Source organism: Dipodomys ordii, unplaced genomic scaffold (assembly GCF_000151885.1).
Source record: "Dipodomys ordii isolate 6190 unplaced genomic scaffold, Dord_2.0 Scaffold261, whole genome shotgun sequence".
In the NCBI taxonomy this organism is placed as follows: Eukaryota; Metazoa; Chordata; class Mammalia; order Rodentia; family Heteromyidae; genus Dipodomys; species Dipodomys ordii.
Window position 1 is genome coordinate 228,517 of NW_012267477.1, and position 23,262 is coordinate 251,778.

The 23,262-nt window shown below is 39.2% G+C and overlaps 1 pseudogene and 1 gene segment (V, D, J or C); both read right to left on the bottom strand.

Annotated features, from left to right (window-relative positions):
- Window positions 1-4,509: 4,509 nt before the first annotated feature.
- Window positions 4,510-5,474, bottom strand: LOC106001072. The segment is given in 2 exon segments: window positions 4,510-5,176; window positions 5,304-5,474. Coding segments are annotated over 2 exon segments (495 nt in total).
- On the bottom strand, window positions 4,888-23,262 carry LOC106001080 (annotated as a pseudogene).

The window sequence follows — 23,262 nt, forward strand, 5'->3', positions numbered from 1 at the left end:
TATAATTGTAACAGCTCTGTACTGTATTTTCACAATAAAAAAGAGAACCCCTCAGCTGCTACTATTAACATACTCTCCTTTCCTTCCTTCCTTCCTTCCTTCCTTCCTTCCTTCCTTCCTTCCTTCCTTCCTTCCTCCCTTCCTTCCTTCTTTCCTTCCTTCCTTCCTTTCTTCTTTCCTTCCTTCCTTCCTTCTTCCTTTTCCTTCCCTTCCTCATTGCTGTCTTTTTTCCACAATGATTTATTATTAAATTAAAAATTATTAATTTCAGGAATTTAGCAATTAGAATTTAGAGTTCTTTTGGAATAGTGAATACATTTCAAATTATCTTTGAGTTAAAACAGGAGCTCTTAACTAATTCATCTAAGAGACTGGGATACAAAAGCTTCTAAGTTGCTCTTATGATGTCTAAATTGATGTGTGTGTGTTTTCTGATCACACAGTTACACTGTCTGTGTTGGTATCCTTGGGATCCTACATCAGATACTTTCACAGCCCACTGCCCACACAGTTGCTTCCTTACTTCCTGACTGCTTTGCATGGGCCCTTATAGGCTACTCCCAGCTGTGCAGCTTTTATATGTGAGACTGCCCTGAGCAGAGAGCTGCATCTGGCAGGCAGGAGCAAGAATTTTAGCTCAAGAAGCCAGGTCCTCATCACTTGCTTCTCTGGGTGTCTGGTGAGAAACTTACCTGCTATGATGCATTTAGTGCCTTTTGTAGAGATTAAAAATGGTTTGAATGGAAGCAAAATAATTTTCTTTGTTGTTGTTTCTGTTCCTTTTGCTTTGTTCATTCATTTATTTGTCTTTTGGAGGGTAAAGAGGCCACAGAGACGGAGGTGCAACGTATAAACAAATGCAGCAGTGATACTAGAGACTATGTGGACTGAATTAGATAATAGGTGGATGCAACTTGTGGATGTGAATGGGAGGGAAAATCTGGGAGTTTGGGAGTCTTCCCATGTTTCTGCTGGTCCCAGGCCAAGTTGGTGCTAACACTTCAACTAGCCTGGCAGGTGACATTGTCTGTTTTTCCTGGAGACAAAGACAAGAAAGCTAGAGAATGAGTCAGTGGAGCGTCTCTAGTGGTATATGAGGTTGAAAATAGAAAAGTCAGCCATGACCTTCTCATCAAAAATGTTGTCTCCTTGTAGAGTGAGTGTGGTCGATCTACACTGAGGTTTCATTACTGTGGTCGCAGAGCAGAGTTCATTGTTATCTCTTGTTTTTCTCACCTGGGAGCCAGAGTAACAGAAGGCAGAGAGGCAGAGCTTGGGCTTCCATGGTTCACTCTGGGTCCCACCTGAGGCAGATCTGCCCAGACCTCTGCTTTGGCATTGATATGAGGTCTTGACAGCAGGATAGAATGGGAGGAGAATGCACACCATCTGGAAAGGGTCAAGGTTAGTTACTCATGATCAAGTGGTTATGTGAGAAATTACCTCACCTCAGCCTGATGGCTGACTTTAGTTCTGATGACCCTGTAACTAATCTGTAGGGTAAAATCAGCCAGACAGTATTTGACAAATTGTGGACAGAATAAATGATGGTAGTCTTATTTCACTACTTATAGCATCAAAACTTCCAGATATTTCTTTAGTGAATGACTGGCAGAGGTTAAAGGAAGAATTGACCAGAAGCTAATATTGCAGATATATCTTACATTTGCTGCTGAGTGATCTTCCTTGAGGGCCTCGAAACTTCCTCATTCTTTAACAGAATTAGTAAACAGCATCACTTTATTGGCCACAATAGTGTATGTTTGTGTGTATGTTTGTGTGTGTGTGTGTGTGTGTGTTTGTGTGTGTTTCAATGGCAAAGAAGGGGGTCTTATATCTGACCCTAGAGTGAATGACACCATTTCCCTGAAGATATCATTATCCATCACTCTAGCTTCTGGTTTTCTATTTTACAGTAAGGAACTGTGTTCATTGTCTTCATCTACAAGGAATACAGGCTGTATTTTCCAGATTCTCCAAATTGTGTTTATTGGGTAGCCATGCTTTGCCCGAGGCCATCCCCTTGTGAAGCCAGAACAGCACTTTGTCTCTTGTCTGTGATTGTAGACATCATTCCTGTAAATCATATGTTTCCCTATGACAGTGAAACTTCTTTGCCTTTCCATTTGTTTTATGTACATCCATAAACCTTTATTAGTACTATTTCAATTTCACAATTATGTTTGTATGTAGGTCTTAGGGTGATACTAACTGGGTTAGGGACACAATGCCATATGTTTAGTGACTGTGTGGCACCAATGCAGTTCCTTAGCATCTCTTTGTCTCAAGGTCCTTATATGTGTAACTGTGAGGATAATTTTACTGGGCTGAGAGTGCAGCTCAATTGAAAGAATGCCAGCCTAGTGAGCTCAAGGCCCTAGCTCCAACCCAAGTGCCACCAAATCGACCAGTTTCACAGTATATTTGTATGAGTTTCAAGCCTCTTCTTCTATGGCTATGGCACATTGCAGTCCTGAGTTTTCATCGTCTCACATGTCATTGAGTCTTATTTCAGCACAGGTCACAACACCTTCCTCTTTGATCATACATATCCAGATGCTTTTTTCTCCTCCTTATATTGTTAAAAATTGTCTTATAAAAGGGAGAATTTAATCTCGTTCTCTTCCTCCTCCTCCTCCTCCTCCTCTTCTTCCTTCTCTTTCTCCTATTCCTCTCTTCCTTATTCTTTGTTCAAAGACTCCATTTTGAGCAGGTTAAATATATTACACAAATAGAATGCCAGTTTAAAATAAGATGATTTAATTATAATCTGTTGATCCATATAATTAACCATTCTAAGAAGATTAGGAACAAGATAATAGCTGTATAGTAGTAGAAAATGTTTAAATATTCCACATCTATTCATGACCATTCTAAAGGTATTCATGTCTAATAAAGACAGAAATAATAGAAAAAGATCTTAGTGGTTTAAAATGTATGTAAACATCTATGACAGATACCATACTCAGTGGCGAAATAATTTAACGTTTTTCCCATCACACTGTGTTGAATGCTGAAATGTTCACTATCATTTCTTTACATACAAAATTATTAAGTGTGTCCTCCAAATTCTACAAAGCAAGAAAGAAAAGAGGATATTAAATTGAGAAATGAAGTAGGAAATTATCTTTATTTGCTGATGAAGACTATAAAAATAAATTATTAGAAATAATAAAAACTATGTAAAGTCTGTGGAAACACAGTGAATAGAGAACTAACCCTTTTGGATTAAAGGAGACATAGCTACTTAAAAATATTTCCCTTTTCATGAATCAGAACACAACATCATGATAATTTTCTCTAATTAGAAATATAGAATTAATACAATGCAAAAATAAAAATCCCTAAAAGAATATTTAAAGTAGGAAATATAAATCTAGAATTCCCATCGCAATTCAATGAACAGAAAATCTTAAATTCAGAAATTTGTCATTATGTCTTCTGACTTTATTTTCCTTCTTTGTTTTAAAGCTACCATGGTGCAACTCAATAATAACAATAAAAAATGGCCAGGAGCTAGAAACTCTTAGGTGAATTAAGTGGGCAGCTGAGGAGAGATTGCAACCCATGCAATTCAGGCAGGGGAAAGGTTTATTTTGAGCTGCAGGCTGCCTCTGGTCACCTTGGAAGTCCACACAGCCAGAGAAAGGGGGTTGAACCACAGTTAGTCCAGGCTCTATTAAGGCCAGGGGAAGAAGATGGCATGGCCACACTGAATGAGGATGTGAACTCAGGGAGGGGAGGTGGTGGCTGCCTCCAAGTGTGCCAGTTACCTAGATGATGCAGGTAATGGGTGGAGACTTAGCCAAGGGGAGGAAGAAGTCTGCTCTGCTTTCCAGGGCAGACCTTTCAGGGACCAGTGGCTCACTCCTGTAATCCTAGCTATTCAGGAGGCTGAGATCTGAGGACTGAAATTTGAAGTCTGTCTGGGTAGGAAAGTCGGTGAGACTCTTATATCCAATTCAGCACCAAAAAAGCCAGAAGTGGAGCTGTGGCTCGAGTGGTAGATTGCTAGCCTTGAGCACAAAAATCTAAAGATTAGCACCTAGGTCCTGAGTTCAAGCCCCAGGACAAGCACATTAAAAAAATTAGGAAACCAATCTACCAGTACACAACTTGATGATTTCTAACATAGCAATGGAGTGGGGAGTAGATTGCTGTAATAATTGTTTTGCTGTGGTGTGCAACTTCTCTCATCATTTACTTCTGGAAGCTATTTTCACCAGTATTTCCTGTAGAGTTTCTGCATGAGGAGTCCTCAAGAAGATGGAAAGTTAGAAGAGTGTGCTTTAGAATGCACTGAAATCTGCAGCAGACACTGGGGTGGAGGGGAGGATTGAAGTCACCTGTCAGGATTTACAAGCAGTTGAGAGCGTTGGCACCCACTCCTGGGTGTCTAGACAGGGCAAGGACCTAAGTAAGGAGACCTCCAGTTTCAAAGGTGGATCATATGGAGTTTAGAAACCCTCGAGAACTCTCCATTTGTGTGGTTAGCTTTACTTGGTAATATAACCCAATCCTTGAATGGCAGTAGCTAAGAATACATTTCTTGTATTAAATATAATCAACTTGGATTAGCTGGCTTCTTTCTACTTTACAAATGAACCCCAATTAATGCTCTCACAGACTCCTCATGCTTGATCATTTCTGTACTCTATTGAATCAGGAGAAGCATTAGCATGTTTGTGCTGCTGCAAACAGAGAGCTAGAATAGAGAGAATTCTGCCCAGCCACTTTTACCAAATCTTCCTGTGACCCTCAGAAATGCATCTGAAAAGCACTGTCAGCAGGTGGAGGCTACAGGGGCAGCAGCTGGGGCAGCCCAGTGTCTTACTTCTGCTTCCCTTGGAGGTTTTTGCTATGACTTGTATCACTGTGTTAGGATAGCTGTTATGCTGCATACAGAAATATGTAGCAAAATCTTCAGGCTGAAGGCTGCTGATGGTGAGAGAGTAATCTGTCCCAGATCCACTGCCACTGAACCTGGATGGGACTCCTGATTCTAAATTAGATGCTTTGTAAATCAGGAGTTTGGGAGCTTTCCCTGGTTTCTGCTGATACCAGGCTAACCAACTGTTAATGCCCTGACTGGCCCTGCAATTGATGGTGACTGTGTCTCCTGGAGATGTAGACAGGGAGGATGGAGTCTGGGTCATCTGGATGTCACATCTGGTACCTGGCAGTGGAAACAAAAACAAATATCCTCTTTGATAATCATGTAATAAGATGCCTTCATTGAAGTACCATACAACCCTGAGTGTATTAGACCTGGTTAGTTAATCCCCAGCACTGTCCTTCCTTACCTGGGAAGCAGAGCAGCAGGAGCCCCAGGAGCTGAGCAGGGGTCCTCATGTCCATGCTTTGTGCTGACTGGGACTGACTGCTGCATAGTGTGAGCAGCCTATGAAGAAGTGTTCAGGGTAGTGGGCTGTGCTCTTGGCACATGGAAATCAGCAGGTTGTGGGCAGGGCTATGTACAGCTGCAGGGTTGGCTCAACTCAGAGAGTCACCACAGGCCATGCTCCACAGGTGTTCCAACCAGACAAGAGAAACAAAAATTTGTCTGCAGGGTGTGCTTGTTCCTGGAGAACATTTGAATATAGAAGACATTTTTATTTTCAAAATGTGTAATGCAAAGAAACAAGTGATGTTACCAGTATTTCATAAATATATTGAAACAAATTCTTGTTCTACTTAGATCTTTTATGCACTCTCAATAATTCTGTCTCTGGAAAAACTCACTTTGTGTTCTCCATACCAAATATTTATATGTTGAAAATTCTTTCCTTCCTTCCTTCCTTCCTTCTTTCTTTCCTTCCTTCCTTCCTTTCTTCTTTCCTTCCTTCCTTCCTTCCATTTAGTTTTTGTACTTCAGTCCTGTACTCAGAGTCTTGGTATTGACTTTAGCTTTATCCTTCAAAGTTATTGCTCTACTACATGAGGCACACTTCCATTTCTGGCATTTTAGTTATTAATTGGATATAAGAATCTCATAGTCTTTTCTTATGCAGGCTGTCTTTGAGCAACTCTTCTGATATCTCATGCTCAAGAGTATGTAGGTTGATAGGTATTAGCCATTGGTACCCAGATAAAATGATTCAACTCTGTCTCTGTTTCTGTTTCTGGCTATGGGTCTGTTTCTCTGTCTCTGTCTCTCTGTCTCTGTCTCTCTGTCTCTGTCTCTCTGTCTCTCTCTCTCTCTCTCTGTATTCTTCCTGGGGCATGAAATCAGGACCTGAGTTGCATCCCTTATATTTTGTGCTCAGGTCTATCACTGTGCTATACCAATTTAGCCACATCTTCACTTGCAGACTTTCCTGCTTGGGCTGTCTTCAAATTGCAATCCTTGCATCTTCAGCCTACTGAGTAGATACGATTATATGTGTGAGGCACAGGTGCCCATTTGTTTCTTTTTCTTTTTCTTTTTTCTTTTTTTTTTGTCGGTCATGCAGCTTGAACTCTGGGCCTGGGTGCTGTCCCTCAGCTCTTCAGCTCAAGGCTAGTGCACTACCACTTCAGCCACAGCACCACTTCTGGTTTTCTGAGTGGTTTATTGGAGAAAATATTCTCACTGACTTTCCTGCCTTGGCTGGCTTTGAACCATGATCATCAGATCTCAGCCTCCTAGAATTACAGGCATGAGCCACCTTCCCCTAGCTTGTTTAATTTCTTTAACTAAAGATATAGTATGAAACATATAGAATGTATTGAAAAGTATTTTGTGGTAGTTTTAGTCATGGCCACTACAATATAAGTTAAAGTAATTTTACTCTGATTTTCAATAATGACTCACACAAATTTGGGACTTCTGAAACTTTAGGTGCCTTCTATTCTGAGTATGTAAATAGAGAGTATTTCATTCTAATCTGACACTTCTCATATTTTATCACCTTTGTGCTACTTGATATTACCTCTCACGCTTCAACAGCAAGAAATTGTAAGTTTTGAAGCTGGATTTGATTACTTCAGCAAAAATCACTGCTACCCAGTCATACATGCTTCTAGCTTTATCCTTTCTTAATGAGTGGATAAATTATGTCTTCCCTCATACCAGTATGGATATTTGCATCTCTAGGAGAAAAATTGCATCTCTTGGGGAAAGAGAGTGAGAGAGTGGGGAGGGGAGAGAGAGAGAGAGAGAGAGAGAGAGAGAAAGAGAGAGAGAGAGAGAGAGAATATCCCTTTCCCTTCCATGGATCAGATAAACTTATATAGAAGCCAAAGGGTACAGCAAAATAAAACAGAAAAAGAAATAGAAAATATAAAATAGAAATAACTGCATACAGAACATAACTAGACAAAGCATGAACTAATGCAACAATAATATTCCCTGAACATTATGTTGGAAATGAACTTTACAACTTGTGGGGGGGGAGGAGTGGGGAGGGGTAAACAGGAGAATAAAAGGGATGGGATAACAATGGTTGAATAGATATGTAATCATTACCTTATGTATATAGCTCTAGCCAACCTGTTTATCACTCTTATTATATAAAAAAATTTTTGAGAGAAATCTACCACTGATTATCTGAACATGTAACTTCTGGAAAACAACATGAAATAAGAATGTCATGGCAAAATATGTCCCTGAAGAAACATCTTGGATCTCGATAAAACATGAATAGAACTTTGATCAATCAGATAGCATATACTGCTGTTTCCCTGGAGACTCAGCCTAGATTCAAAGCAATCTTTGCCTTCATCATGCACACCCAGAGTCAAGGAATTCTGAGAGTGTTAGTGACACATCACAAAGCATGTAAGTAGAATGAAGAACGCAGATGCCATGAACATCTTACTGTGGTGAGGTTGGAACAAGTTAGGCCCAACAGCTGACTATGCAATCTTTTTGTAATTATTCATGTGGTTTCGGTGATTGTGGAGATATGAAGGCTGAGTTACACATTCAGGCACTGGAAGAAACTGTAGAGATTTGGATCAGGAGCCTCTGTCCAGGTCTGACACTCTTGCTCTGAGCTACAAAAGAAGCAGTCACCCTCCAGAGTGATGGAGCTGAGAACCTGGGGTAACAACATCCTTGCCTTGGGGTGACGTTGGATTTAGTGAAGGAAAATGCTCACCACCCACTGGAACTGAATCTAGCCAAAAGGCCATGACCAGGTGGAAAGACAGAGTCATCAGAAGCTCAGAGTTTTGCCTGCTCTGTGGGGCTGACTGAGTTCCCTGTTGTTCTCCTCACTCATGAGAAAAGTCAACAAATGTCCCTCATCCACAGTCTCCTCTCAGTCAACATATCTTCTCCTTAGCCACATAAGGAGGACATGTTGATCAATGATCAAGTGTGTACCTTTAAAGTCTATTGTGAATCTTGTTCATTGCTGAGGATTCTGAGAAACAGGTTCTGTGATAGCACTAAAATTTCAAACTCCTTCCATCTCTAATTCCTTCTATATACACTCAATTATCTCTCACCTGAACCTTTTAGAAGGTGGGGCCTCAGTGTGTTCAGTCCTACTGAAAATTCACAAGGCCAAGTCATGGTGACTGTGCGCACATGGCTTGACACACCTCAGCGGGCAGGGCTTGTTCTCACACATCCAGGTCTATCATTGAACTGGAGTTCTCACTCCATTCCCAGAATCCTAGTGAAAAGGAGTGTCACTATCAGGGTGTGCTTATTACAGATCAAATAAAGTAGACAATATTCAGAAACACACACATGGAGAGCCATGGCAGTGTGAGTAGTATCTCAGGCAAATGGGCACAATGATACCAGTTAAGGGAGCCTGCCAATCTCAGGTTCCTGTTGACTCATCTACATCTTTCAAGATCTGGACTCTGGGGCTTTGTTGATTGTGAGATTGGCTTGCCCTCTGGTGGCCACCTTGTGACATAGCAATCTCTAGGATTTTGAGTTTGGCATACCAGTATCTAAACTGTGAATCTTTGCTCCAATATTCACAAAGCTGATTCTATTCTGTCTGATTCAAGAACAGATTCAGTAGGAAATTCAAATGAGTCATCTTCTCACACATTTCACAGCAGTTCAAGAAAAAAGATAAGTTCACCATGAATTCTAAGTGTTGAATAGCTACAAGGTAGTTGGTGGATTAGGGTGTGTGTTCCCTATGCTATTTATAAGATGTGGTTTTGGTAAAGAGGATGAGCTTCTGAGTGCCACTGAAGGGTACACTGATGGGCTGATGGCTCTGCCTCACGTCTTACAATCCTGCCTCTTGCTCTATGTCACAGAAACCATTCCACCTCTCGCTGTGTCATGGTGCTGACAAAGGGAATCAATTAGCTGGGAACACACACATATCTTGGTTTTCAAAACTACATGCTTCCATTAAAGGCTCTCTTAATCATCTCTTTCGCTATGGAAAAATTGTAGCAGTTGCCTTGACTTGCATTTGAACTGAACTTTTCAACATTAGGATCACATAGTGGCACTCAGGAAGCAAAGACTTCTCAAATCTTAGGGCCAGCTGAATTTTGTGATTTTTGCCAGGGGCAGAACTTGTTAATATCACTGGCATGAACTTGACTGAATTATTGAAAAGATACTATGACATCAGTTCAGAAGGAGGAAGTAATAATATTTAATAGACCCTTAACAGAAAAGCTTTTTGAGAAGAACAAAGGCCCAAGAAGAGCAAAAACTTCTGAGTTTTGTGGTCAGCCTGGAAATAGTTTTCTGGAATGTTCCTAGAGGCAGATCATGAAAGGTCTATACTAATGGAGAAAGGAAAGAATGGATATTGAACAAAGTTATGTAGAATTATGCTTCATACTTTAGTATTAAAAATACTGGGTTTATGTTGGTGTAGTCGCTCATAATTTCAAGCCTAACTACTTTCACTGGAGATGAGAAGGGATGACAATTTGAGATCTATTTGATAGATTGCTCCATTGATGTGAAGTTTTGTATCAGAGTAATGGGAAAGATACACTGAGAGCTACTTAAGCATTGGCTAAACAACTATGAAAAGGTTGGAACTTCTTAAAAGTGTGAACTCATGTGGAAAACTTTCCCTTGAGAAAAGATCTCATGTAACAAGCTCAGAGAAGGACACTTGGAAAGTCATTTCATTGGGATTCATTTCACCAGAATCTCATTTGCAGGCAAGCATAGGCTACATGTAGACTAGAGGAAGAGTAAAGAACACCCAGGAATAAACCCGCATAGCTATAGCCATCTGAATTTTACCAGAGTCAAACATACACTGGAGCAAAGAGAGTCTGTTCAAAAATTGGTGATTAATTAACTGGGAATGTACATATAGAAGCTGCAATCTACTTCCCTAATCTTACCATTACAAAAATTAATCCAAAGTGTATCAAAGATACAAATGTGAGATGTGATACTTTGCAACTATTATAGGGAAATCCGTGAAGAAAAGGGCAAGGTAATTATTTATAAACAGTACTCCTGTTGCCCAGGAAATAAGGGGAAGAAATGATACAAGGGACTGGATCAAATTTAAATGTTTCTATTTGCATATGTATAAAATATATATAATATTTTAAGTATATATATAAGTGTATACATAAATGTATAATATTTATAAGTATATATGTATACAAGTATATATATATATATATATGTGAGAACTAGGACATGAACTCAGGTTGGATGCTGTCTCTGATCTTCATTTTGCTTAAGACTAGTGCTCTATTGTTTTAGCCAAGCTCTACTTCTAGGTTTCTGGTAGTTAATTGGAAAGAAATTTCCCACAGGATTTCCTACTCAGGCTGGCTTCAAACAATCACCCTCAGAACTCAACCTCTTGAGTAGCTAAAATTACAGACCAGTATGGACACACATCAGGAAAATAATTTTAATCCACATAATTTATTTTCCATTTTTGTGTGTTGTGGTATTCTTTTGCATCTATTTTTTTAATTGAGAAAGTTCTTTTAACTGTTTGTTGCTGTGTGACATCACAAACAACTTGTGATATTTCACACAATTTCCAGGTTCTTATTGTTTTCTCTAAGACTTAATGGAAGTTAGACAAAACTGAATCAAATTTAAGTGAATTCTAGTGCCATGGCTTACATGACTTAGGTGGAACATTTTGAGAGTTTAGGGAAAAGGAACCATCCTGGGCTGTCAGCTGTATCAATCCATCATTATGATCATTATGATCGCTAGTGGAAGCCCATTTTTGAAATCCCTTTTCCTTCTCTGGTTTCCTGCAGGATTGTGTCATTACAGGACTTTCCATGAGATTTGGAAAACAGTAGGGAATTTAGTATTTTTTCACATAGGCAGAATGACACCTAGTCAGGAGGTAAGAAAGTAGTGATTAGACGTACTTCCTCTATTAAAACAATTCCTGACAGGCTCCAGTGACTCACACCTGTGACTCATGCCTGTAATCCTACCTACTCAAGAATGTGAGATCTGAGGATCACAGTTCAAAGAGATCTGAGGATTGCCTTTCAAGGCCGACCTGGGCAGGAAACACTGTGAGACTCGTATCTCCAATTAGCCACCAGAAAAACTGGAAGTGGCATTGTGGTTCAAGTGTTAGAGTGCTAGCCTTGAGCACAAAGAAGCTCAATGACAGAGCACAGGCTCTTAGTTCAAGCTCCAGTACTGAGAAAAAAAAATCCTGCTTGGGGAATCTTGCTTGACTGCTTTTTTTGCTGTTTGAATCCCAAATGAAAATCTTCAGTGCTTACTGACCAGTAGCCAAATTATAAGTAAAATCCTTCTACTATATTTCCAGGAGCCAATGGTTTCTAAAATTGGCTATAAAGCTTCTAGCCAGAAAATAATCCTTAGAAATATGTAAAGTTCTAAACTATTTTTTAGCTAGAGTATCAGGCAATGCTGGTATCATGGTATTAATTTTCATTATATTTGTGCTGACTCTACCAGCTATCTTGTGTCTGTCTGTCATATATTTTTATTTTTTACTTTTTAATTTTAATTTTATTGTCAAAGTGATGTACAGATACAGATGGGTTATAGTTATAGAAGTATAATATTATTTCTTGTCTAATTTGTTACCCCTTTCCCCTCATTTTTCTCCCTCATTCTGTCCCCCTCTTCTTCCCCCTTCAAATTGTACAGATCATTTCGAACATATTGTCTTGTGAGTATCACTGCTGCATAGGTTGCTCCTTTGTCTTTCTTCTTACTGTTTTGTACTTTCCCTTTCCTTTCTTAGTTCAGATAAATGTATATATAATACCCAGGATACCAAAATGGAATATAGTGAGAACGGGGTATAAACCATAGGGAAAAACAACAAAAGGAATAAGAAATCAAACAGTACATTGAAAACAACAACAACAAAGAAAAACCTCTTCTGCCCATGTCTTGGAGTTCATTCTGCTTAGCATCATCTTATATGGTCCTATGTACATAGCCAGCTCACTGTCACCTTGAAGCAAGAGAGGACACCCCTGCTTATACATCAAAAAGAACACTGTGTCATAATTTCCTCAGTGGTGATGAGAGCATAGGTGGTTTTGCATACCTGAGTCTCTCATCTTAGTGAGCCTAACCCAAAGGTGTTTCTCCTTTCTGCATTGGTTTGATCTGCAGTCATTTTCAACAAGAGGTAGTAAGTATATAGTTTGCTGTATGTCTTTACTGGTCCCATTCCATTTTCTGACTACTGGACTGGGTTTATCTTGCTGCTCTTTTTCAAGGAGGCTCAGATGCCTCATCCAATTGTTGGTTTCAGACTCTCCAATTTGTTGATGTAGGAACTCAGAGCTATAAACTTGCCCCTGAATACTGCCTTTGCTGTGTCCCAGAGGAGCTGGTAATTTGTGTGTTCATTTTTGTTGAATATCATGAATATTTGAATTTCATTTCTAATCTCTTCCATTACCCACTCATGATTCAACAATGTGTGGTTCAGTCTCCACGTGTTACAGGACTTTCTTTGGTGGCTTTTACTGTTGAATTCTAATTTTATTTGCTTGTGGTCTGAGAGAATGCAAGGTATAACTTCAATGTTTCTGAATTTTGACAAGTTGGTTTTGTGGCCTAAAATGTGGTCTATTTTGGAAAATGTTCCATGTGTTGCTGAGAAGAACGTGTATACTTATGCTGCTGGGTGAAATATTCAGTAGATGTCTGTTAAATCTAGTTGTTCTATGCAGTTGTTTATATCTACTGTTTCTCTGTTGAGTTTTTGCCAAGTTGATCTATCTAGTGGGGAAAGTGGTGTGTTAAAATCCCCAATGACTAATGTCTTTGGATGTATGTGGAATTTGAGGGAAAGTAGCATTTCTTGAATAAATTTGGGTGCTCTGATGTTTGGCAAATAGATATTTAGAATTGTAATATCCTCCTGAAGATGAGATCCCTTAATTAGTATGTAGCAACCTTTGTTATCTCTTCTCACTAATTTTAATTTGAAGTCTATTTTATCTGATATTAGGATTGCAACTCCCGCCTGTTTATGGGGGCCGTTTGCTTGGTAGATTTTGTTCCAGCCTTTCACATTGAAAATGTGTTTGTTTTTATGGGCAAGGTATGACTCCTGAAGGCAACAGATAGAAGGTTCTTGCTTTTTAATCGAACTAGACAGTCTATGTCGCTTAATTGGAGAGGTAAGTCCATTAATATTGAGAGATAGGACTGAGAGGTATTTGGTAGTTTCCTCCCATAATATCTACCTTCTTGGGGACTGCAGCAATTGGGTTCTTTCTATGGTTCTTGCATTCTCAGTTTGGGTGTGGTTTCTTGGCCTATGTTGTGGTCTTGTAGATTTTCTATGTGTAGGACATCTTTAAGAATCTTTTGTAGGACTGGTTTGGTGGAGATGTATTGATTCAATTTTTCTTTGCTATGGAAGGTTTTTATTTGGCCTTCAGTTATGAAGGAGAGTTTAACTTGGTACAGTATTCTTGGTTGATAATTGTTTGTTTTTAGGGCATGGCATACATCATTCCAGGCTCTTCTTGCTTTGATTGTCTCTGCTGAGAAATCTGAGGTAATTCTAATTGGTTTCCTTTATAGGTGATTGATCTTTTCTCCTGGACAGCTTTAAGGATGAATTGATCCTGTGAAGATTATAATGTGCTGGTGGGATGTCCTATTCTGGTCTGGTCTATTTGGAGTTCTAAAAGCTTCTTGTATCTAAATAGGCCTAACTTTTTTGCATGTTTTGGAAATTCTCTGCTTGGATCCTGTTAAACAAATTTCCTAGACCATTAACTTCTGTCTCTAGGTGCTCCTCTACACTCATTATCCTCAGATTAGGCCTTCTGATGGTGTCTTCCAAGTGTTGAATAGATCTATCATATTTCTTGGATTTGTCTTGGATGGTTGTAGGTTCTTTCTCTATAATAACTAGGCTGTCTTCAATCCCCAATATTAGATCTTCTGCATGGTCTCACCTACTATCAAGACTTTCTACTTTGTTTTTTTTATTTCTTTTCCTTCTAGTTGCTTGGCTTTGATGCCTTCAAATTCTTTGTTGGAGCTTTGTTTTAGATCTTGTATGAACTTCTTTCTTTCCTTAATTTGGTGTTCAGTGCTTATTCTCAAATCACTTAGTTGATTGGCTGTGGTTTCCTTGGACTGCCATTGCTTCTGTTGGGTTGCTTTCAGCATTCCCTGTGTGGTCTCCCTGTCTTCTTTCAGCTCTTTGTTAATGGATCCCATGAATGCCTTGAGTGATCTTAGTGTATTCTCATCCTGCTCTCTCAATTTCTGTATTACTCTTTGATTAGCTTCCTCATGTTCACACAATTCCTATAGTTCTCTTTGAGTGTTCTTAACCTGCTGACACCATTGCTGACTTTCTCTTTGTCTGTTCTCAGCCAGCTCCCTCAGTTCCTCTCTATCTCTTTGACTGATCTCAGCCTGCTCACGCCATTCCTTTATTTCTCTTTGAGTGTTCTCAAGCTGCTCATGCAATTCCTGTATCAATCTTTGTGGAGCTTTCTCACGCTCATGATATTCCTATATTAACCTTTGGTTTGCCTCCTCTCTCTCCCTATCAGCCTCATACAGAGTCTTTTACAGGTTTTCTATCTTTTCATTTACCATGTTTACCAGTAGTGTTTGTAGAGCTTTTTGAGAACTCTCCTCTGGATTATTCATTATCTGTTCTGTCTCCTGATTATCATGAGTGGGAGTTGAGATACCCGGACTTGCCATTTTTCTTGTGTTTTTCCAGCTTATTCTGCCCATTTGGGGTGAAAGTAACACCAGTTTTGTGCTAGAATACTATCTTAAGGCAATCATCAACCAAAATCTGTAGTTGCACAGTCAAAAGTCTGCAGATAAAATCTAGTTCAACAGATATATCTATTCAACATCAACCAACTATGCATTAATAGGCTACAAACAGCAAAGAAGAATTTGGTAAACCAGAAATTATTACATTTAGGGAGAGATGTGGGTAAAAGTAGGAATAGAAGGCTGTGGAAAAGCAGAGGGAGAGTTAACTAAATTCTAATCTCAAAGCGGGAAATAGGTTCGGTAGAATGATTGTAGAGAGAGAGAGAAAAAAAAGAAGAAAGAGAAAGAAAAAAGAGACAAGAAAAATAGAAAAACAAAAATTAAAAATTAAAAAGTGCAACACAAAAATTATACAAATTAACAACGTAATATTCAGAGAAGAACAGGGATAGGATAAGAGAAGGGGCGGGATAGAAAAGAGACATTAAATACTTAAAAATAAAAATGCTTAAAATATTATATAGGTATAAAGAGGTAGTACTGCTATTAAGGAATTTAAGTCTAAGAGGTTTCGAACTGAATAATAAGTTTCTGGATTAAGTGTGTACACAATGAGGCATAAGGTCTAATAATCGACTACGTGTATATCTGAGGGTGAGTAGAACAACAGTGAAGTCATGCAAAGAAGAACGAAAGAGAAGAAAAAGTGAAAAGAATGAGAAAGAAAGAAAAGAAAGGATCAAAAGGTCAGTGGAGCTAAACAAACAAAAAAAATGAAAAAAGCACACACACATATACCCCTAAAATAAAAATTTTAAGAGGAAGAAAAACAAGTTAATAGAAAACAATTTTTTAAAGTTAAAAAACTTTTAGAAATATTTTTAATAAAAGATACAAAAAAAGAGTTCTTTGATTTTTTTGGGGGGGGCGATGGGAAGATCCTGTATCTCTCTTGTGTCAGTATCCAGTCTCTTTTTGGAGTCTCTGTTCTGCTTGTGGTGTTTGATTTTTCTGTGGCTTGGTTGGCTTCTTAAGTCAGTTTGTTTGAGCAGGCAGAAAAATGCTCTGCTTTACCCAGGATTTTGTGATCCTCCTCCCAGGCTAGTGCAATGGGAGGGAGATCTGCTTTGAGTATCACAAAGAGGGAGATGGCTGTTTGCTCTAGTCTGGAGATGCTGTGATGAGGCTGGGTAGAGTTGAGGCCTTTCAGCAAACAGTAGCTTTTCCCTTAGCATCTAGCTTGTGAGACACTCACAGAGCCCAGCCTGGAGCCATTCTAGGGGTTTCTGTTTACTGAATTTCAATTGATTGTCAAGGCTGCTGTAGGGAGGGGCAGCCTCTGGCTCTGTTCACCGGTGAAGAAAACCACTCCTGGGGCTGGTGGAGCTTTCTTGGCCCGGGCTGGGTGACTTTTCCCTGGGTAGAGCTGAGCCTGGCAGGTCAGGTTAGGTCCTTGTGACCTGCTAAATGCCTCTTGTTTTCTTTCCAGGCCTTAGTTGGAGCTAGCTGCTCAGCCAGACCTTTGTCAGTATCAAAGATGGAGATCTTCAGTAGTGGGGGTGGGTGGGGTGGCTCTCCTTCCTCTGCTCCCTGAGAAGGAGTGAGGATGTTTGGCTTCTACTCACGCCGGAGTATTGGTTCCTGGGTCGTCTTTGGTCTTCAAACTGCAAGATGGATATGTCTGCTCCTTGTCAGTTCTTATTGGTGTTGAGTAGAATCTGCTTGCCTGCTGCGTCTGGTGCCTTAGTCCTGGGCCTCCTCTGCGGCCACTGCCGCAGCTAAGGCTGCTGGCAATTGCTCAGATCTGTCGACTTGCCTGAATTTTCCCTCTGGCCAACCTCTCTGTACTGTGATGGCACACTTGGTGTGATTCTCTGGCTTAGCACTGTTCACTGGAGCATTAAAACTGCTTTCTCTTGGATGGCAATCTCTCTGAATTTTTAACATATTTTATTGCAGGTAGACACAATTTTACCAGCAGAGAATGTGTTTCTCCTTGGAGACCATTTGACTAAAGAAGGCTTTTTAAAGACAATTTTCAAAATGAATATTGGAGAAGCAACTGATGACACAAAGATATTTCATAAATATATTGATACATATTCTTGTTTCCTCTTATATCTTTAATTCATTGTTAAAAATTCTTACTGAAAAAAATCACCTTTTTGTTCTCATTACCAAATATACATTCATAATTGTTTTCTTTCCCTTCCACTCTTCCTTCTTTTTTTCCTTCTACTTGTGTTTCTTTTTTTCTCTCTCTCTTTCTTTCTTTCCCTTCTTTTTTCTCTTTCTTTTTTCTGTCTCTTTCTCTGTCTTTCTTCTCTCTCTTTTTCTTTCTTTTCTTTCTTTCTTTCTTTTCTTTCTTTCTTTCTTTTTTCTTTCTTTTTCTTTCTTTCTTTCTTTCTTTCTTTCTTTCTTTCTTTCTTTCTTTCTTTCTTTCTTTCTTTTTCCCTCCCCTCTTACCTCTTTCTCTCTTTATTTAATATTTAGCTTAGTTTAGTTTTTTGTAATTGAGGCTGAACTCCTCCTGTCTCATAGTTTTTTCCCTCATAGTTAATCTCTACCACATGATCCACACCTCCATTTCTGCTATTTTTTGTGATTAATTGGAGATAAGAGTCTCATGGACTTTTTTGCACAGGCTGTTTTTGAACAACCATTCTCATATCTCACATTCATGAGTTCATAAGTTGACAGGTATTAGCCATCTGCACCTGGGTAAAATGTTCCATTTTTGAGTGTGTGTGTTTGTGTTTGTGGTGTGTGTGTGTGTGTGTGTGTGTGTGTGTGTGTGTATTCATCCTGGAGCATGAACTCAGGGCATGGATGAGGAAGACTAGCACTCTGCTACAGCACATGAGCCACAGCTCCACTCTTAGATTTTGCATGGTTAATTGGGAATAAGAGCCTCATAGACTTTTCTGCCTGGGCTGGTTTCAAAGAGCAATCCCTGCATCTCAGCATAGTGAGTAGGTAGGATTATAAGCATGAGGCACAGATGCCCAGCTGGTTGATTTCTTTAAATAAAGAGATAATATGAAGCATTCTGAATGTATTAAAAAGTATTTTGTGGCAGTTTTAGTCATGGCAATTACAATATAGGTTGAAGCAATTTTTGCAGATACAGTTTGAATTTGATCTTCAATAATGAATGACAAATTGCTAAGATTGAAACTTTAGATGTATCCCCAGTTTCTAAATAAACTACACTTTTCCTTAATTTGAGACTTCTCATATTTTCCCATCTTTGTGCCATTTGATACTACTACTCACAGTTCACCAGCATGAAGTGCTAAGTGTTGATGCTGGACATGATTCTTTCAACAAAAATCACTGCTACCCAAGCATACATGCCTTTGTTTTCTATCTTTTCCCAATGATCAGAAAGAGTAAGCAGAAAGGAGAGTGGAGGTAGGAGAAGGGGAGAGAGGGAGAGAGAAAGAGAGAGTCAGATAAACAGACACAGAAAGAGTAGCTGTCAATCTTGGTCTCTTCTCAAGCCAGTAAAGATGTGCTTGAAGAAACATCTTGGATCTGGAGGATAGAAATTTGATAAATCTGATATCAGATCTTGCTTTTTCCTTGGACACTCAGAGCAGTTTAAAAGCAAGAGGAGCCATATTTCCTTTCATTATGCACACCCCAGAGACTAGGAATTCTGATAGTCTTAGTGATACATCACAATACACCTAAGTAGGATGAAGAAGGCAGATGTCTTGTATATCTTACTGGGGTGAGGTTGGTCAAGCCCAATTGGTGACTATGAAATCATTTTTCTAATTATTCATGTGATTTCAGTGAGTGTGGAGATGTGAAGGCTGACTTAAACTTTCATGCACTGGAATAAACTACAGAGATTTGGATCAGGAGCCTCTGTCCAAGTCTGACATTCTTGCTCTTGGCTATAACAGAAACAATCACCCTCCAGAGTGATGGAGCTGAGAACTTGGGGTAACAAAGGCCCTTCCCAGTAGTGGCCTTGGATTCAGTGAAGGAAAATGCTCACCACTCACTGGAAATCAATCTAGCTGAAAGGCTATGGATCCTACTTCAGAAAGATCTGCCCCAGACCTTGGCCTTGGCATTGAAATGAGGTCTTGACAGAAGGACAGAATGGGAAGAGCATGCAAAGCATCTGGAGAGGGTGAAGCTAAGCTGATACCTTCAGGACCATTTGCCTCTTCTTCCTTGAAGTACAATTACTCATGATCAAGTGGTTATGGAAGAAAATGCTTCATCTCAGCCTGATGGCAAACTTTAGTCGCTTTTTTTTGTTTTGTATTTCCTTCCCCCATGGTATAACCCTTATTTTCACTGTATTCGATTCTGGTGCCCTGTATCTTTTTCTAATTTGGGGAAGGGAAGGTAAATAACAAAGTGCTGAAATAAGGATACAGGTTGATCCATTGTCACAATGATATGTACAAGACACTATGTTGAAAACAAACGTTACAACTTTGGTGGTGGGGGAGAAGGAGGAATTGGGGAGGTAGGGAGGGAAAGGATGGAAGGGGCAAAACAAAGGAGGAGGTAACAATGCTGGATAGAAAATGTACTCATTACCTTACTCATGTAACTATAACCCCTCTGTATAGTGTCTTTACAATAAAAAATATATAAACAAAAAAACCCAAAACAAAAAAAATAGTCCCTGTGATACCCTATTCATCTATCAACTAGAATCTATTAGGATGTATTTGAGGAGAGGAGAATAAATAATTGTTTTTTATTTTCTCTATTTCTAACACCAAGGCTTCCTGTTGTTTCTTTTTTAAAAATAAGTTTTTATTGAGAAAATACTGTACAGAGGGGTTACAATTACATGAGCAATGTAATAAGTACATTATCCAGCATTTTTGCCTCCTCCTCTGTTTTTCCCCTACCATCCCATCCCTTCCACCTTCTCAACTACACCTCCCCCTGACTCACCCCAATATAAATAAAGTTTGTTTTTCAACATAGCATCTTGTACATCTCATTCTTTCAATGGGTTAGTCTGTATCCCTATTTAAACAATTTGTTTTTTCCTTCCCCTCCGCAAATTATACCAAAATCAAATACAGTTAAAACAAGGGTTATGCCACGGGGGAGGGACATACAAAGCAACCAAAAAAATCACATGGTACCTTATAAATATGTTAGAAACAATAGCAAGGAAGACAAAAACCACTTGTGTCCCTATCCTGGGGTTCATTTCGCTTAACATCATCTTATCTGAGCTTTTCTGCTTGTCCCAGATATATACTAGTTATTGCAAATAAGGGAAACTGGAATCAACCAGATGCCCCCTCAGTAGAAGAATGGATCAAGAAAATGTGGTATATAGACAAAATGGAGTTCTATGCCTCTAACAGAAAGAATGACATCGCCCCATTTGTTAGGAAATGGAAAGACTTGGAAAGAATTATATTAAGTGAAGTAAGCCAGGCACAAAGAAACATAGGTCCAGGTATTTCTTTAGTGCTTGATTAGATGAGGCTCAAACTAAGAATTGGCCAGAAGTTAATACTGCAGACTTATTTTACTTTTGATGCGGAGTGATTTTTCATGAGTCTTGAAACTGCCTCATTCTTTAACAGAATTAGTGAACAACAATCTCTATTGGCCACAGTAGTGTGTGTGTGTGTGTGTGTGTGTGTTTGCACATTACCTCTTGTCTGTGGCTCTGAACATCATTCCTCTAAATCGTATGTTTCCCTATAACCTTTTCTTTGCCTTTCCATCTGCTTTATGTGCCTCCTTAAGGCTTTATTTGTACAACATCTATTTCAAAAATTTCTTTGCACACTCAGGATATATGACTTCATTTATAATCAGAGTCCAACTGTTATCATGCAGGGCCTAATTGAAAGCTGGGTTAGGGATATGACTCCATATGCTTAGTGACTGTGTGGTGCCAATCCAGTTCCTTAGTCTCTCTTTTCCTCAGTGTCCTCACCTGTGTAACTGTTAGAATAATTTTAGTGAGCTGAGAGTATAGCTCAAGTGGGAGAATGTCAGCTTAGTGAGCTCAAGGCCCTAATTCCAACCCCAGTACAAATAAATTGACCAGTTTCACTGTATATTTGTATGTGTTTCAAGCCTTTTTCATCTATGGTCATGGTTGTTTACAGTCCTGTGTTTGCAGTATCTCACATGTCTTTGAATCTTATTTCAGCTTACTTGACAACTTCCTCTGACCAACTTTTTTTTCTCCTCAGCTTGTCAACGTTTATCTTAAGGAAGAGAAATTTCATCTTGTTTTCCTCCTTCTCCTTTTCTCCTACCTCCTTCTCTCAAGGACTCCATTTTGAGCAGTTAAATATATTGCATAAATGGAAAGTCATTTAACAATTAGATATTTTCAAAATAATCTATGATGATCTATATAAGTCACCACCCAAACAAGATTAGGAACAATATGACATAAATATTGTAGTTGAAAATTTTTCTAAAAGGTAACATCTATTCATGTTAATTCAAAAGCTATTCATGTCTAAGAAAGACAGAAACAATGGGAAAACACCTTAGTTTTTTAAAGCATATATAAAAATCTATAACAAATATTATACTCAGTAGTGATATATTTCACATTTTTCCCATCAGACTGTATTAAATGATGAAATGTTTACTATCAATTCCTCACATTCAAAATTATACAGGTTGTCCTCCTCCAAATTCTGTAAGTCAAGAAAAAAAGAAAACCTTAAATTGAGAAATGAAGTAGCTGATGAATTTTGTAACAAAATACTGAAGAGCATAAAAATAATAACTTTGTAAAGTCTGTGCAAACAGTGAATAGAGATTTCTAACAAAGCAGCAGAGTGAAGAGTAGATTGCTATAATCATTTTTCTGTGTGTTCACATGACTTATTTTCATCACATACTTCTGGAAATCATTTTCACTAATATTTCTTGTAGAGTTTCTGCATAAGGAGTCCTCTGGAAGATGGAAAACTAGAAGAGTTTGATTTAGAATGCACTGACAACTGTGGGCAGACACTAAGGTGGAGGGGAGGATTGGAGGTCACCTGTGAGGAACTACAAGCAGTTGAGAGCATTAGCACTCACCCCTGGGTGTCTAGACAGAACAAGGACCTAGGTGAGGAGGCCTACAGTTTCACAGGTAGATGATCTGGGTCTGAGGAGCACTATATAAGGCTCTACTTCGGTGTTTAGCTTTACTCAGTAACATAACCCAGTCTCAGATTGGCTGTAGCTTATATAAATTTATCTTATTAGAAAATAAAACAACTGCTTGGATTAACTAGCATTCATTACAAATGAACCCTAAACAAGTGGTGCTGTGGCTCAAGTGGTAGAATGCTTTCCTTGAGCTGAATAGCTGAGGGACTGCCCCCAGAGTTTACACCCCAGAACTGACAAAAAACCAAATAAAAAAACCCAAATGAACCCTAAATAATTCTCGAACAGACTCCTACCATGCTCTGATCTGTGTGCTCTATCGAATCGGGAGAGGTATTGTCATGTTTGTACTGCTGTAGAGAGAGCCAGAGTAGAGAGAATTCTGCCCAGCCACTTCTAACAAAATCTTAAAGTGACCCTCAGAGTCTTTCTGTGTCTGAGAAGATCTGTCAGCAGGTGAAGGAAGCAGAAGTAGATGAGACAGCCTAACCTCTAACTTCTGCTTCACTGAGAGGTTTTTGTTTTGACCTGTACCACTGTGGGAGGTAAGTAATCATACTGTTGACAGAAATAAGAGGTAGCATCTTCAGGCTACAGGCTGCTGATGGTGAGAGAGTAATCTGTCCCAGATTCACTGCCACTGAACCTGGATGGGACACCTGATTCTAAATTAGATGCTTCATATATCAGAAGTTTGGGAGCTTTCCCTGGTTTCTGCTGATGCCAGGCTAACCAAATGCTAATATCCTGACTGGCCTGGCAATTGATGGTGACTGTTTGCTGGAGATGCAGACAGGAAGGATGGAGTCTGGGTCATCTGGATGTCACATCTGGCACCTGGCAGTGAAAGAAAAACAAATATCCATCTTGATAATCATGGTACAAGAGGTCTCCCTGAAGCACCACACAGCCCTGACTATACAAAGCTGGGTTAATCTCCAGTATTGTCCTTCCTTACCTGGGAAGCAGAGCAGCAGGAGCCCCAGGAGCTGAGCAGGGGTTCTCATGTCCAT